This window comes from Prionailurus viverrinus, chromosome D2 (genome assembly GCF_022837055.1).
Source record: "Prionailurus viverrinus isolate Anna chromosome D2, UM_Priviv_1.0, whole genome shotgun sequence".
Taxonomy (NCBI): Eukaryota; Metazoa; Chordata; class Mammalia; order Carnivora; family Felidae; genus Prionailurus; species Prionailurus viverrinus.
The window spans coordinates 48,771,437-48,788,255 of record NC_062571.1 but is presented as its reverse complement, the minus strand read 5'-3'; the positions used below and the strand labels follow the sequence as shown (position 1 = coordinate 48,788,255).

The 16,819-nt window shown below is 38.6% G+C and overlaps 2 protein-coding genes across 2 annotated transcripts; both read right to left on the bottom strand.

The window, feature by feature from the left end:
• Positions 1-2,654: 2,654 nt before the first annotated feature.
• Positions 2,655-3,617, bottom strand: LOC125148325 (olfactory receptor 6C74-like). The gene has a single exon (XM_047826320.1). It carries the CDS (start codon positions 3,615-3,617, stop codon positions 2,655-2,657), a length of 963 nt encoding a protein of 320 aa, XP_047682276.1.
• A 1,316-nt stretch (positions 3,618-4,933) lies between these two features.
• LOC125148295 (olfactory receptor 6C74-like) lies at positions 4,934-15,382 on the bottom strand. Its single transcript, XM_047826250.1, has 2 exons — positions 14,421-15,382; positions 4,934-5,061 (listed from the first exon to the last, which is right to left on the bottom strand). Exons 1-2 carry the CDS (start codon positions 15,380-15,382, stop codon positions 4,995-4,997), a joined length of 1,029 nt encoding a protein of 342 aa, XP_047682206.1. The 3' UTR covers positions 4,934-4,994.
• Between the last annotated feature and the right edge of the window lie 1,437 nt (positions 15,383-16,819).

Genomic DNA, 16,819 nt, shown 5'->3' with positions numbered 1-16,819 from the left:
GGGGGACAAAACATAAAAGACTCTTAAATATGGAGAACAGAGGGTTACTAGAGGGGTTGTGGGCATTAAGGAATGGGTTAGGGGCATTAAGGAATCTACTCCTGAAATCACTGTTGCACTATATGCTAACTAATTTGGATGTAAATTAAAAAATGAAATATAATTAAAAAAAAGAAAATGTTGTATATGTATTCAATGGAATACTACTCAGCAGTCAAAAAGAATGAAATCTTGTCATTTGCAACAACATGGATGGAACTGGAGGGTATTATGCTAAGTGAAATAAGTCAGAGAAATACATGTATCATATGATTTCATTCATATGGGGAATTTGAGAAACTTAGCAGATGACCATAGGGGAAAGGAAGGAAAAATAAGATAAAAACAGAGAAGGAGGCAAACCATAAGAGACTCTTAAATACAGAGAACTGAGGGTCGATGGGTTTGGGAGTTTGGGAGATGTGGGATAAATGGGGTGATGGGTATTAAGGAGGGCATTTGTTGGGATGAGCACTGGGTGATATATGTAAGTGATGAATCACTGGGTTCTACTCCTGAAGCCAAGACTACGCTGTGTGTTAACTAACTTGAGAATAAAATATAATAATAAAAAGCAGACAAAATAATTACCTTAATCTTTTTATTTTTTAAGTTTGTATTTTTATTCCAGTTAGTTAATATGCAGTGTAATATTAGTTTCAGGTGTACAATTTCATGATTCAACACTTACATACATCACCCAGTGCTCATCACAAGGGCACTTCTTAATTCACATCACCTATTTAACTCATCCCTCCACCCACCTACCCTCTGGTAACCATCTGTTTGTTCTCTATAGTTAAGAGTCTGTTTCTTGTCTTTTTTTTTTTTTTTGCCCTATGCTCGTTTGTTTTCCTTCTTAAAATATACATATGAGTGAAATCATATGGTATTTGTCTTTGTGACTGATTTACTATGCTTAGCATAATACTCTCTAGCTCCATCCATGTCATTGAAAATGGCAAAATTATATTCTCTTTATGGCAGAGTAATATTCCACATATATGCATGCCACATCTTCTTTATTCATTCATCAGTTGATGGACATTTGGGCTCTTCCCATAATTTGGCTTGGCTATTACTCATAATGCTGCAACAAACACTGAGGTGCATGTATCCCTTCAAATTAATATTTTTGTATTTTGGGGGTAAACACCTAGTAGTGCAATTGCTGGATTGTTCTATTTTTAACTTTTTGAGGAACTTCCATACTGTTTTCCAGAGTGGCTGCACCAGTTTTCTTTCCTACCAACATTGTAAGGGGGTTCCACTTTTGTAACATCCTTGCCAAGGCTGTTGTTTCTTGTGTTTTTAATATTTTTAGAGATGATTCTTCTGAAGAAATAGGAGACACATTCTAGCTGGAAAATAAGTGCTAAAGGTACACAAAGTTTAAAGATTGAGATGATGGAAATATTGGTTTTAAAATAGGTTATCAATCAGAACAAAACCTTATCATTGACAACACAAGTCAGCCAGGGGGAAAAAAGGCTTAATTTGTTTATTTTCATCAGTAATGTGAAGAAGATAGGCAAATAACTTAGATTACACCAACTTAGACTTTGGAAGAAATTACAGAAATATGAAACATGTGCTCCCTTATACTAACACACAAACATTCTGTGGTAACAGCTTTTATATAGGAACAAATAATAAGTATTCATGCATCTGAGGGGCTGATTATGAATAAATAATTTAGGCAAATAGCAGCATTGGTCAGCTGTGACATGCTGTGGTTATTCCCTATCCTTACAGAATGTTCTAAGACTGAGAACAATTCTGTTCCTCTCCAGCATGAGAATGATGCCTATGTATATAGCTAAGCTAAAGGCCAAGGACAGCATTTAAGAGCACACCTGATGCAAACCATATATATTCCAAGGTAATGGGTGCTATGACCATTATTTCCTTGGGCTAAGGATGAAGGGAATGTAGACCCAAGCATTGGTACTATTTCTGTCATTTTCTTCATAACCACAACCTAATATACAAGCATCTATCATTTTAGCTATCTAAATGCCTTTGGTAAATATTTATTAATTCTGTTGAATCATATTCATGGCTAGATAGAAATGAAATAAAAATAGTATAAATCACTAAATTTTAGAAATTTCAAGCACATGGTTTATATCAGAGATAAGAATCAAAATTCAGTAAAGGATCTTGCAATTAATCGATTGTCATCAATATGTGGAATATTTAGGGACAGTAGGGTGGTTCAGTTGGTTAAGTGTCTGACTCTTGATTTTGGCTCAGGTCATGATCTCACAGTCATGGGATCCAGCCACACATTGGGCCTCCATGTGGGGTTTGGACCCTGTCAAGATTCTCTCTCCTTCCCTCTCTCTCTCTGAGCTTCCCTGCCCCCCATCTCTCTCTCTCAAATTACAGAAATAAACATTTTCAAAACATATATGTGGGATATTTAGGGAGAGATAGTTTTGCACATCCAAGTAAAATGTGGCCTAGAAAATAGATTTCTGTTTTGCTAGGGATGTACAAAGGGGAAGTGACATCTGCCAGAGACGCAGCACTACAACCCTATGGATGTCACATTGGCAAGAATGAAGACGATGATTCTCTGAAGACTTCCATGCCAAGGCCATATAATTTTTTTATCTTGATACTTTCATTCTGCACATTGTCTCCCTCAGAGCCTGGTGGACCTGCTTGTTCCGCAGAGTGTAGATGACAGGATTCAACAGCGGGGTCACCACTGTGTTCACAAGGGCAGCCTCCCTGTTGGAGTCCAGCTTGTTCATTTGCTTTGGTTTCACGTATATAAAGACACAGCTGCCGTATATCATGGAGAGGACAATGAGGTGAGACGAGCAGGTGGAAAAAGCTTTCTGTCGCTCCTTGGCTGATGGGAGTCGCACAATTGTGACTACTATGTTGCTGTATGCGATGACGGTTATGATAAGGGATGTCAAAAGGATCAACAAAGCAAGGACAAAGACCAACATTTCAACAGACCTTGTATCAGAACAGGAGAGATGAATCAGGGCACCAGTGTCACAGAAGAAGTGGGGAATGACATGGGGGCCACAGAAGGATAACTGGGAAACCATTACTAGTGGACCAGTGATGAGAATGAAGGCCAAAGTGAAGCAGGCAGTGACCAAGAGGAAGCAAGTCTTGAGGTTCATGATGGTTGGGTAATGCAGAGGCTTGCAAATGGCCATGTACCGATCCACAGACATCACTGCTATGAGGAGGAAACCTGCTGCTCCCAGATAGACAAACACAAAGGCTTGTATGAAACAGGCAAGAAAGGAAATGGTTTGCCGGCCTAAAAGAAAGATGACCAGCAACTTAGGAATAACAGCACTTATGAAACAACACTCAAAGAAGGAGAAAATGCTGAGGAAAAAGTACATAGGTGTCTGGAGCCGGGAGTCAGCACAGATGATGGTGACTATGACAGCATTGCCTGTAATGGATGCCAGGTAGGCCAGCAGGTGCACCAGGAAGAGGACCTTTCCCAGGTGTTGGATGGCAGGAAACCCCTCCAAGGTGAATTCTTGGACGGTGGTCCCGTTCCCCATTTCCATGGGCATCTCTTTCCACAGCATCATCCCTGCTGGTCTTAACCCAAAATCAGCAACCACAAGCTTTTAGAGGAGCATGCTTAAGGTATTTGCCTATCCAAGAAGGTGGCTAGACTGATGGCTAAGTAGTTTAGTCAATTGGTTCTTGAATCAGATGGACCTGAATTCAATACTAGTTCAACAGTGTGTTCTAACCCCTGAGATGGGTCATCTTTGGAAAGTTAGCTAACCTTGTGAACTTCATTTTCACCCTCAGCAAAATGAAACTGATAAGATCTACCTGTTCATGTTCTTGTGAGAATTAAAGCGTGTAACTCACTTGACATATGATGCTAATGTTTCCTGTTGCTCCTCAAGTCTAACTGTAATGCTATGATCTTTAATATAATGCTTAAATATAGCATCAGCCATAGGCAGGGTTATTGACATTTTTGTAGTTATATATTTTATTGTTTTTAATGATATTATCAGTTTGTAAGTAAACATAAGAGTAATGTTAGTAACATTCCTTTTGAATATCCCTTTTAATAATGCAACACATTCTGTTGTCCAAGCTGTCATCATCATCATCTGTTGAGGATCTATGCTTGTTCTGTGTTGGGTCATTGAAATTCAGTATTTCTATGACTCTTCACAATAACCATGAACCCCTTATTTTATAGAAGCAGAAACTGAGGTTTAGAGAGTTCCAGAGAACTTGGGTCACATAGCTAGGACTTTAGCCAGAATACCTGACTCCAGAGTACCTGCTGTTTCCAAATGCAGTGACAAAACATTTTAAAATGGGAGTAAATTTATTGTTGATGATTTCTTAACCTTAAGTGAAAGATTAGCTTCATAGCTTACTTGTTTCTACCCTTAGTTATAACCACTGATGAGTTACTGGCCTGTGGAATGACACAGGGCTTAGAGAGCATCTACTTTAGCTCAAGAATTTTATAGAAGAAACTAGAGACCAGAGACATTGGATGCTGCTCAACAACAGGACATGAACTGTAAGTCCAGAATTGACCACCCACCCCTTGGGTTCATGCTGGCCTGTGAGGGCAGTGGGACTGACAGTAGGTCACAGGATTAACCTACTTAAGAGGATATTCTGGGAACCTGGCACACATACACTGACTCTTCCATGAAACTCAGTGAACATTCTTCTCTCTTCAGTCCTCTCAATCAATGACTTTTCTTAAGCTTCTTGGCTCTAGTATCTCAAAAATAGGCTAAACACTGGGAGTGTGAAATGTGTCATTCTCACTAACCCACTGTGGGCCAGATCCCCTAAAGTGCTGCTTGTGAAACCAAAGTGCTCACCCCCAGCCTGAAGGAGCTTCTGCTTCTGTTCCAGTTGTCCCCAGTAAGTCCACAAATCACCACGGTCCCTGAGGCCAGTCACACATAGGAGTCACCTCATGGCAGGCAGGACTTCCTCCTCTTGCAACTATTATCTTCCAAGAAATCGAGAGCTTGCTGTGGGCTGAGAGGAAAGGAGAGAAGTAAATGCATTTATCATAGCCTGTTGTCCTACAGTAGGGTGAATATGCATCCCATGTTGCCAGTGTCTGGCTGACAAAGCTCTCTTTCTATAGCCCAAAATGTTTCGTACCACAGCAAGGCTACATGGCAGCCTACACCACTGAAACCCCAGAAAGGAGCAGCTGGAGTAAAACAACCACATTTCACTACCACCAATTCTGGGCTAGAGCTGGAATCTCAGACTTAGGGTTCTTCTCCCAAGTGGGTAAAAGTCCGCCTAACATGCAACATTGTGGTCTACCTCATTCACCGGCTTCTTATAGGTTTATCCCTGGGTCCTGAGACAAGGTCCTTCTGCCGTAGTGCTCCACTGTCACTGGTGCACCTGCTCCAAGATACCTTGTACTCCACCATGCTCCTCCATCATATCTTCACCTTTCCATATAGAGAAGCATCCTTGTTTTACTGCATTGACAATGAGAATCTGCTGACATGCAAGTCTGAGGCTCTCTGATATTTTTTATACAAGACTGGTCACCAAACCAGGATGGACCCAGCCAGTGAGCAGAGAGTGCAGTCCCCTAATTTTACTAGATGATGAAGACACAGGGGCAGAAAGTAAAGGCACAGCTGGTGTTCTGGGGGCAGCTAATTGGTCACTGTTGAGAACAAGTTACTAGGGCAACCCTTATTTATTTTATTTATCTTCTCATTATTTATGGTGACACTGATTCCCAGATGTCCACACTGTTCTCTGCCAAGAGTTTTCAAGAAAACTATATGACAATTTCCCAAGGGTTTCTAAAATCCCAAGCTGAATGTTGCTACTAATTTGAGGTACAAGTCCAGAGTACAATTTTCTACATGTGGTGTATGCCAGAGCATACACCCTGGCTTTCATCAGTCTTTTGGGAAGATACTGGTGAAGTCCACCTTTCTTGGTCAATCATTCTTCATGCTTCTACCAATGTTATGATTCTTTTCATTGCATATTTTCATCTAAAAGATATCTTAATTTTGTTCCACAATCTCCTTGAAAAGGAAAGCACACACTTCTTCCTCTTCGGGGAAGAAAAGGAATACTTGGTGATTTCTATAAAATCTCTAGCCTGGCAGGACCCTCTCTCTTTGAAAGTATCTGGGAAGTGGATCCTCAGATTCTTTCTAGATGGAATAGAGGAAGAGATGTGAGCCTTAGGGTGGAGAAGCTGTATCCATAGCAACCATTGGCTTGAAAAACTGCTTCCTCTCCTCGGTACCTCAGCTAGGCTGCAGTGGCAGGAGTGATCCATTTTTCCGTGGCCTTGGCTTCCCATTGAAATACAGAGAAGTGGACTACACTCCCAAATGTATTTGCAGGCAACCCTGGGGCATATGGTAGCTGTATGGAAATTTGTTCTGCTTGAATCTTCCCTCATAAGTATTGAACTTACAAGGTCAAGACAAATATTACAGAAACTTTCACGAGTTTCATGTGGGTTCCACCTTCCCACTAATAGACAAAATCGTTTTTATAACATCTCTCCATCAACACACTTTACTTTCAATCCAGGCCAAACCTGGACTCCATGGTAATATTCTCAGTTGGAAGTTAGGAAAAATAAAGAATATGGGAGATGAGTTACAGAAGCCAGAGCAAAGTGAGACTATACATTTTAATGCTCAGATAAAGGATCCTTTGCATGGGGTATTAATTTTATTCAGTGCCATATTCATGGTGCAGAAATACCTTACACCTGGGGAGCACCAATGCCAACATGACAGTGGGAGGGTGGGAGGAGAGGGTCTCCATGTGGTTTGATGGAAAGGTTTAGAAAGGGGACACTCAAAGAAATGAGCTGAACTAATTACACTTTGTATCTAGCATAAGGGGTGGTGAACTGACACCAACAAATATTTCAAATTGTTCCACTTTTCTGGATAGTGCCTTCATGGCTCTCCAATACCAATATTTCTTCATGTTTTTTGATGCAGTCTCAATGCAATATTTTTGCTTTTTTTACCTTGCCTCAGCAACATTTCTAGAAAGAAATTGCTATGGCCTATGTCAAAGAGGTAACTGCCTGTATTCTCCTCTAGGATTTAATGGTTTCCTGTCCCACGTTTAGATCATTCATCCATTTTGAATTTATCTTTTTGTATGGTGAAAGAAGGCGGTGCAGTTTCATCCTGTCGCATGTTGCTGTCCAGTTTTCCCAAACACCATTTGTTGAAGAGACTGTCTTTTTTCCATTGGCTATTCTTTCCTGCTTTGCCAAAGATTAATGGACCACGTAGTTGTGGCTCAGTTCTGCATTTTCCATTCTGTTCCATTGATCTATGTGTCTATTTTTGCTCTATTACCATATTGTTTTGATTACTACAGCTTTGTAATATAACCTGAAATCCAGAATCATGATGCCCCCATCTTTACTTTTCCTTTTCAAGGTTGCTGTGGCTATTGTGGTTCCATACAAATTTTAGGATTGTTTGTACTCCTCTGTGAAAAATACTGTTGGTAATTTCATATGGATTACATTAAATGTGTAGATTCCTATAGGTAATATAGACATTTTAACAATATTTGTTCTTCCAATCCATGAGCATGAATGTCTTTCCATTTCTCTGTGTCCTTTCAGTTTTCTTCATCAGTGTTTTATAGTTTTCAGAGTACAGGTCTTTCACTTCTTTGGTTGGTTTATTCTTCAGTATCTTATTGCTTTTGTTGCATTGGTAATGGAATTGACTTCTTAATTTCTCTTTCTCCTGCTTCATTATTGGTGTCTAGATATGCCACAGATTTCTATACGTTGATTTTGTATCCTGCAATGTTACTGAATTTGTAAGTCAGTTCTAGCAATTTTTTGGTGGTGTCTTACGGGTTTTCTCTATAGAGTATCATGCCACCTGCAAATAGTTAGTGAAACTTTGTCTTCTTCCTTGCCAATATGGGGGCCATTATTTCTTTTTGTTGTCTGATTGCTGAGGCTAGGATTTCCAGTACAATGTTAAAGAACAGCAGTGAGAGAGGACATCCCTGTCTTATTCTTGACCATAGAGGAAAAGCTCTCAGTTTTTCCCCATTGAGATTCATATTAGCTGTGGGTTTTTCATATTTGGCCTTTAAAATGTTGACGTATGTTCCCTCTTACCCTACATTGTTGAGGGTTTTTATTATGAATGGATGTTGTACTTTGTCAAATGCTTTTTCTGCATCTATTGAGAGGATCGGATGGTTCTTATCCTTTCTTTTATTAATATTGTATATCACATTGATTGATTTGCAAATATTGAACCACCCTTGCAGCCCCAGAACAAATCCCACTTGATTGTGGTAAATGATTCTTTTAATGTATTGTTGGATTCAATTTGCTATTATTTTATTTAGAATTTTTGTTTTTGTTTTGTTTTAAATATAATTTATTATCAAATTGGCTCACATACAACACCCAGTGCTCATCCCAACTAGTGCCCTCCTCAATGCCCATCACCCATTTTCCCCTCTCCCCCCACACCCATCAACCCTCAGTTTGTTCTCCGTATTTAAAAGTCTCTTATGGTTTGCCTCCCTCCCCCTCTGTTTGTAACTATTTTCCCCCTACCCTTCCCCCATGGTCGTCTGTTAAGTTTCTCAAGATCCACATATGAGTGAAAACATATGATATCTGTCTTTCATTATTTAGAATTTTTGAATCCACGTTCATCAGGAACATTGGCCTGTATTTCCCCTTTTTAGTGGAATCGTTGTCTGGGTTTGGTGTGAAGATAATGCTGGCCTGATAGAATGAGTTTGGAAATTTTCCTTCTATTTCTATTTTTGGAACAGTTTGAGAAGAATAGGTATTAATTCTTCCTTAAAAGTTTGTTAAAATTCACCCGTGAAGCCATCTGGCCCTGGACTTTTTTTGTTGGGAGCCTTTTTTTTTATAATTCAAATTGTATTTGAATTTTATGATTCAAATTCTTTGCTTGTTATCAGTCTGTTCAAGTTTTCTATTTCTGCCTGCTTCAGTTTGGGGTGTTTATATGTTTCTAAAAATTTATCCATATCTTCCAGATTGTCCAATTTATTGGAATATAATTTTTTGTAATATTGTCTTCTTTTTTGTTGTTCTAAAAAATGTGATTTATTTTATTTTTAAATGTTTATTTATTTTCAGAGAAAGTGCATGTTCATGAGCAGGGAGGGGCAGAGTAAGAGAGAGAATCCCAAGCAGGCTTCACACTGTCAGTGCGCAGCCTAATGTAGGGCTCTATCTCATGAACCATGAGATCATGATCTGAGCCAAAATCAAGTGTTGGACGTTTAACTGACTGAGTCACTCAGGCACTCCCATAATATTCTCTTCTGGATGGTTATATTTCTGTGGTGTTGGTTTTTATTGCTCCTCTCTCATGTGTGATTTTATTTATTTGGGTACTTTCTCTTTTCTTTTTGATAAGTCTGGCTGAAGGTTTATCAATTGTACTAATTTTTTCAGGGAACCAGCTCCTAGTTTCACTGATCTGTTCTACTCTTTTTGGGGGGTTTTCTATATCATTTACTTCTCCTGTAATCTTTATCTCCCTGCTTTTGCTGGCTTTAGGTTTCATTTGTTGTTCTTTTTCTAGTTCCTTTAGGTGTAAGATTTGGTTGTTTATTTGAGATTTTTCTTGACTCTTGAGGTAGGCCTGTATTGCCATATAATTTCCTCTTGGAATTGCTTTTGCTGCATCCCAAAAGTTTTGGACCACTGTGCTTTCATTTTATTTTGTTTCCATATATACTTTTTAAATTTCTTTTTAAATTTCCTGGTTGACCCATTGATTCTTTAGTAGCATGTTCTTGAACCCCCCATGTATTTGTGGGGTTTCCAAACTTTTTCTTGTGGTTGACTCCAAGTTTTGTAGTATTGTGCTCAGAAAAAAAATGTGTGGTATGATTTCAATCTTTTTGTGTTTGTTGAAGTCTGATTTGCTACCACTGTGTGATCTATTCTGGAGAATGTCTCATTTGCACCTAGTCTCTTTGTATTTGTCGAGGCCTTATTTGTGACCTAATATGTGATGGATTCTGGATACTATCCCATTTGCACCGAAAAGAATGTGTATTCTGCTGTTGTAGGATGGAATGTTGTGAATATTTCTAAGTCCATCTGGTCAGTGTATCATTCAGAGCCATTTTTTCCTTGTTTGTTTTCTGTTTAGATGATCTGTACATTGATGTAAGGGTGGTGTTAAAGCCCCTTACTATTACTGTATTATTATCAATGAGTTGTTACTGTATTATTATCAATGGTTGTTATTGTTTTATATATTTGGGTGTCTCCATGTTGGGTGCATGAATAGTAACAACTTTTATATCTCATTGTTGGATTGTCCACTTTGTTATGATATGGTGCCCTTTTTCATCTCTTGCTAGTCTTTGTTTTATAGTCTATTTTGTCGATATAAGTATTGCTACTCAGGCTTTCCTTTGATTTATATGCATAATAAATGGTTCTCCATCCCCTCACTTTCAATATGCAGGTGCCTTTAAGTCTAAAATGAGTCTCTTCTAGGCAGCGTATAGGTGGGTCTTGCTTTTTGATCCATTCTGGCTCCCTATGTCTTTTGGTTAGAGAATTTAGTCCAATACAGAGTAATTATTGATAGATATGTATTTAGTGACATTTTATTACTTGATTTGTCATTGCTGTTGGAGATTCTTTCTCGTCTTTGTCACTTTTGGTGTTTCTTTACACTCAAAGAGTCCCCTTTTATATTCCTTGCAGGGCTGGTTTAGTGGTCACGAACTCCTTTAGTTTTTGTTTGTCTAAGAAACTCTTCATCTCTCTTTCTATTCTGAATGATAGCCTTACTGGATAAAGCATTCTTGACTGCATATTTTTCCCATGCAGTACTATAAATACATCATGCCACTCCCTTCCAGTTGCCAAGTTTCTATTGAGAAATCTACAGCTAGCCTTATGAGTCTTCCCTTGTAAGTTAAGGACTTCTTTTGTCTTGCTGCTTTTAGGATTTTTTTTAATTGCTGTATTTTGCAAATTTAACCACAATACATCTTGGTGTTGGCCTACTTTTGTTTATTTTGATGGGAACTTTCTGTGCCTCCTGGATTTGGATATCTGTTTCTTTCCCCAGGTTAGGGAGATATTCAGCTATTATTTCCTCAATTTTCTGCCCCCCTTTCTCTCTTCTTCTTCTTCTGGGACTCCTATAATATGAATGTTATTGTGTTTGATGAAGTTGCTGAGTTCCTTAAGTCTATTCTCGTATTCTATAATTTTTTACTTCTCTATTTTGTTCAGCTTATTTTCCATTATTTTGTCTTCTATATCACTAACTCATTCCTCTGTTTCTTCCAGCATACTGTTCGTTGCATCAAGCCTGTTTCCAATCTCAGGTTTTGCATTCTTCATTTCTGACTGATTCTTTTTTAACAGTGTGAATTTAAGGTGGTGGGCAAGTGAATCTAATTAGTGTAAAGGGTGGATTGAAGAAGACACTGCTAGGCCCCACCCATATTACCTTGGATTCAACTTGACAGGCAGCCTATAGGTTGTTTACTATAAATTCCTGCAAACTCTGTCGGTGCACTATTTTTGGCCCTGGGAGCACATTTTTCTGAGCATAAGACAAGCCAGAAGGGCTAGCGAAAGAACACTCCCACAAGCAATCCTCAATGGATGATGGGTGCAGAATTGTTATATACATACCCCATCTTCTTTTATTCTGGGTTTGAATAATTCATAAGAATGTATTATACTGCTACACAGAATTCCACAGTGAGATTGGGCTCCAATTTCCCAGAAGGGTAACTGGCTTGGTAATACACAATTCTTTTTACTATAGCACTTTCCCTCCTCCCTACTGGTCATTCATGGAATAAACTCTCCAGTAAACTACTTGTCTTCAAATTCTTGCTTCTGGGTCTGCTTCTGGAGTAACTCAAACCAAAACATTGAATTTTTTTCAACTCCCTAGTTTATTTCTCCTGAAATTGACACCTTCTCTGCAAATTGTATACCTACTAATACTAAGAAGTTTCCTCTGTGAATCAATCCTTCAATTTTCATGGGCTGTCATATGAGAAACATCTTTAATAAAGTAATACTTTTCATTCTAAAATAACTGATTTCAAGGAGTTCATTAAGGACTTTCTGTTCCACCAAGGTGAAATAACCCTTCCCCCCCCCCCACCCCAGGTCTTCCCTCTTTAAATTAGAATACCCTGGACATAACACAACAAAGAATGATAGAAAGATTCTGAAAAATAGAAAGAAGATAGTAGATGGCCTAGGGACCTTGGGACTTGAGGAATGATATGGCAGTCGTTTCCCTGGGTTTCTTTATTGCCTTTCTTTTTTTTTAATTTGTTTATATTAAATATAATTTATTGTCAAATTGGTTTCCATACAACACCCAGTGCTCATCCCAACAGGTGCCCTCCTCAATGACCATCACCCACTTTCCCCTCTCCCCCACCCTCCATCAACCCTCAGTTTGTTCTCAGTATTTAAGAGTCTCTTATGGTTTTCCTCCTTCCTTCTCTGTAACTTTTCCCCTGTCCCCTCCTCCGTAGTCTTCTGTTAAGTTTCTCAGGATCCACATACTGAGATACCTCATTGCCTTTCATATATCCCAGACAGGGTGCTCCAGAACCCTCCAACTCAGAACCGACAGATTTTTTTAAATAGTTAAAAAAAAAATAAAACTTTTCCCCCTAACCCAAACTTGGAGAAGAATGCCCTAATAACAGAATTTTTATCAATACTAACCCTACTCCATCCAAATACCAACAGAAAAACCATACCTTCTTCTAGTGGCTTCATCTGAGTCGAGCAAGGAGTATCTTCCCTGCTCATTCATGATAAAAAACAAAAATAAACTCCTAATAAGCTAGGACTACAGGGTAACTACCTCAACTTAATAAATAGCATCTACAAAAATACCTAGAGGTTCATCTCCTACACTAGTCTGGTTCATGAGGTCAGGCTGTGAAAATTGGAAGAGGTGGCTATTTTATCTAATGCACAGAAACCAAAAGCAGAGAATTCTCAGGAGTTCCCTGCCTTTAGATTAGGTTCAGAAATTATCTTCTTCTTTGGAGAAAGGAGGGACATAGACACAACAGTCCTTGGAAGACCATAACGCCCAGGACAGTTTATAATCAGACCATTCCCAGACATAAAAATCTAAATCACTCAACATTCTTTGATAGTCTAAAGTTCTTCCTAATCAGAATATGCCTTAAATATAAGAAATTCTCAAATCAAGCAGGAAAGGAATATACACAATCAAATCAGACACAGTAAAAATCAAATGCACACCATGTACATGTCATGTCAGATGTGACAGGTACTACTTCCCATTAGGGCCAATTGTCTTCAGTGGGGAGGGAGCCACCTACTCCAAGAAGCTACAAACACAATAACTGACCCAATTTTAATCCATTTTTTAATTATCAATGCATTCATTTTCCTTTTAAACTTTCCTAATTAGGAGTTCTGTTAGTTTGCTGCATAAAATGTTGACCATAATTTAGCTTAACCTGAAAGATGGTGGCAGCTCCCACACCTAAAATCACATTGGGAGAAAATATCTCTTACATGTGGGGAGAGAATCTGGTAGTGGGATCACCTATTTTTCAGTAACCTACTGGGACCAAGGCTTGGCAATATCAATTACAGGGGGAAAAGTTGAACAAATTAAAAAGTTTTGCCTTTTATTTATGTTTCAAGAAAGAATTAAAGACAATTTTATTGGTTACATTTGATACACTAGAAGATGACAATGTCAAAGTGCCTAACCACCTCTAGGTTACCCTGAGCTACTTATGCCTCTAAAACCAATTGACCCAAAGAAAGAACCAGCTTACTGCTGGTTCATTTACATAAAAGATACAATTAATGAAATACCATTAATTTTAATTAGGCTATTATATGACTTTATGTAATTTTCAGAAACAATTTGTTTCTAAAATTTCAAACCATGAATACATAAAATGGTAATGTTTTCTATGTTTTCTTAGGTATCAGAAAACTCAAGCATAAGAATGTACCAGCAATTATTATTATTATTATTTTATTGATAACTTTTTAAATTCTTAGCTTAAAAAAATTATATTATATGATTTATGTATACTAGGTTCTCCATAGAGAACCTAGTTGTTTGAATTGAATTCATAAAAGACCACTGAGTAGAAAATCAAGATATCCTTCAGCATAATATAGAGAACTAAGATGAATTTTCAAATAGTGAAAAGTATTGCATTGCAAAGTAAGATAGTACCATCTAGATGAAATTAGCATATGCTAGATCACTATATGTAGAGATTCTATAGGAAAGATTTCTGCAATAATGGGAAATTGAACTAGAAGACCAAGAAGATCCACTTACCCTCCAAAGCTCTGTTTCTGCAACCTCACCCTGGACAGAGCATCCCTCAGAGCCTGATGGACCTGCTTGTTCCGCAGAGTGTAGATGACAGGGTTCAACAGTGGGGTCACCACTGTGTTCACAAGGGCAGCCTCCCTGTTGGAGTCCAGCCTATTTGTTTGCTTTGGTTTCACGTATATAAAGACACAGCTGCCATACATCAGAGAGAGGACGATGAGGTGAGAGGAGCAGGTGGAGAAAGCTTTCTGTCGCTCCTTGGCTGATGGAAGTCGCACAATTGTGACTACTATATTGCTGTATGCAATGATGGTTAAAATGAGAGATATCAGAATGACAAGCAGAGCAAGGAAGAGGACATATATTTCAACAGACCCAGTGTCAGAACAAGAGAGATGAATCAGGGAGCCGAGGTCACAAAAGAAATGAGAGATGACATTGGGGCCACAGAAGGACAACTGAGAAACCTTGAGCACCAGACCAGTGATCAAGATGAAGGACAAAGCATTGCAGAAGAAAGCCAGAAGGAAACTAACCCTCAGGTTCATGATGGCCGGGTAGTGCAGAGGTTTGCAAATGGCCAGGTATCGATCCAAGGACATCACAGCCATCAGGAAAAAAATTATTGACCCAAAAAACAGAAAAGAAAAGGCTTGTGTGAGACAAGAAGTAAAGGAAATTGTTTGCCTTCCTGAAAGAAAGATGGACAGCAGTTTAGGAATAACTGTGGTAATAAAACAGCATTCAGAGAAGGAGAAAGTGCTGAGTAAAATATACATTGGTGTCTGGAGGCGATGGTCAGCCCAAGTGATAATGATGATCACCATATTTCCTGTGATAGAGGCCAGATATGCCAGCAGATGCATCAGGAAGAAGATGTTCCCCAGGTACTGGATGGCAGGAAACCCTTCCAGAATGAATTCTTGGATTGTTGTCTCATTCCTCACCTCCATGTTTATCTCCATTTCTCTGTCATCAACTCTGTTGGATCTGTTAAACAGAAAACACTATCATCAAAGGATTCCTATCATCAAAGAATAAAAAATTTAAATCATGGCCACTATTAAAAAAATAACTACTACTTGCAGCTACAACTCTGAATGAGGGCTTATTTTGTATCATTTAAATGCTGTATTATAAAAGATTTTGAACTTTTTCTATTATTAAATTGTAAAAATTGAAGGCTTATTGTTTATTTTTGAAAATAAATTTTAATGTGCAACAATTGAAGGCTTATTGTTTATTTTTGAAAATAAATTTTAATGTGCAACTTTACTTTTTTGGAAAATATTTTTTTTAATATTTTATTTTTTTTTTTAATTTTTTTTTAACGTTTATTTATTTTTGAGACAGAGAGAGACAGAGCATGAACGGGGGAGGGTCAGAGAGAGGGAGACACAGAATCTGAAACAGGCTCCAGGCTCCGAGCTGTCAGCCCAGAGCCCGACGCGGGGCTCGAACTCATGGACCACGAGATCATGACCTGAGCTGAAGTCGGCCGCCCAACCGACTGAGCCACCCAGGCGCCCCATATTTTATTATTTTTAAGACAGAGAGAGACAGAGCATGAGTGGGGATAGGGCAGAGAGAGATGGAGACACAGAATCTGAAGCAGGATCCAGGCTCTGAGCTATCAGCACAGAGCCCAACGTGGGGCTCGAACTCAAACTGTGAGATCATGACCTGAGCCGAAGTCGGATGCTCAACCGACTGATCCACCCAGGCGCCCCGGAAAATATTTTTAATAAGTCCATAAGGTAAAGAATGCAAATTGAAAATTATTGTTTACACATAATGTATACAACTAACAGATAACAATGAAGATTATCATCCCACAAAGAATATTTTTATGGGGTCACAGTTTTAATTTCTATACTTCAGGTATAATATGCAATATATGAAGCTCTCCTATGTACTGACTTCAGTCCTCTGAAAATAGAAACTGTGGCGGGGGGGCACCTGGGTGACTCAGTCGGTTTAGCATCCAATTCTTGATCTGGGTTCAGTTCACGATCTCACAGTTCATAAGTTCCAGCCCCACATCAGGTTCTGCACTGATGGTGTGGAGCCTGCTTGGGATTCTGTCTCTCTTTATCTCTGCCCCTCTCCCACTTGTGCACACTCTACACATACAAGAAAGAAAGAAAGAAAGAAAGAAAGAAAGAAAGAAAGAAAGAAAGAAAGAAAGAAAGAAAGAAAAAAGAAAAGAAAAGAAAAGAAAAGAAAAAGAAATTGGCAAGGAGATCATTTTCCTATTAGCATGTTCCAAACCAGTTATTTTCCTGACCTGAAGTTGGTTCAGCCTGAGTTCTTTACCCAAGACCTTAAGAGTAAGCAAGAGAGTGTTATGCTAAGTGAAATAAGTCCTACAGAGAAAGACAGATACCGTATGTTTTCACTCT

What these genes read in the sequence shown, in the direction of transcription:
- LOC125148325 (XM_047826320.1), bottom strand. Translation starts at nt 3,617, where the DNA reads ATGATGCTGTGGAAAGAGATGCCCATGGAAATGGGGAACGGGACCACC.
- LOC125148295 (XM_047826250.1), bottom strand. Translation starts at nt 15,382, where the DNA reads ATGGAGATAAACATGGAGGTGAGGAATGAGACAACAATCCAAGAATTC. An exon ending in CAGAAACAGAGCTTTGGAGG is followed by an intron (nt 5,062 to 14,420) that starts GTAAGTGGATCT and finishes CTTTCCTCTCAG; the next exon opens with CCCACAGCAAGCTCTCGATT.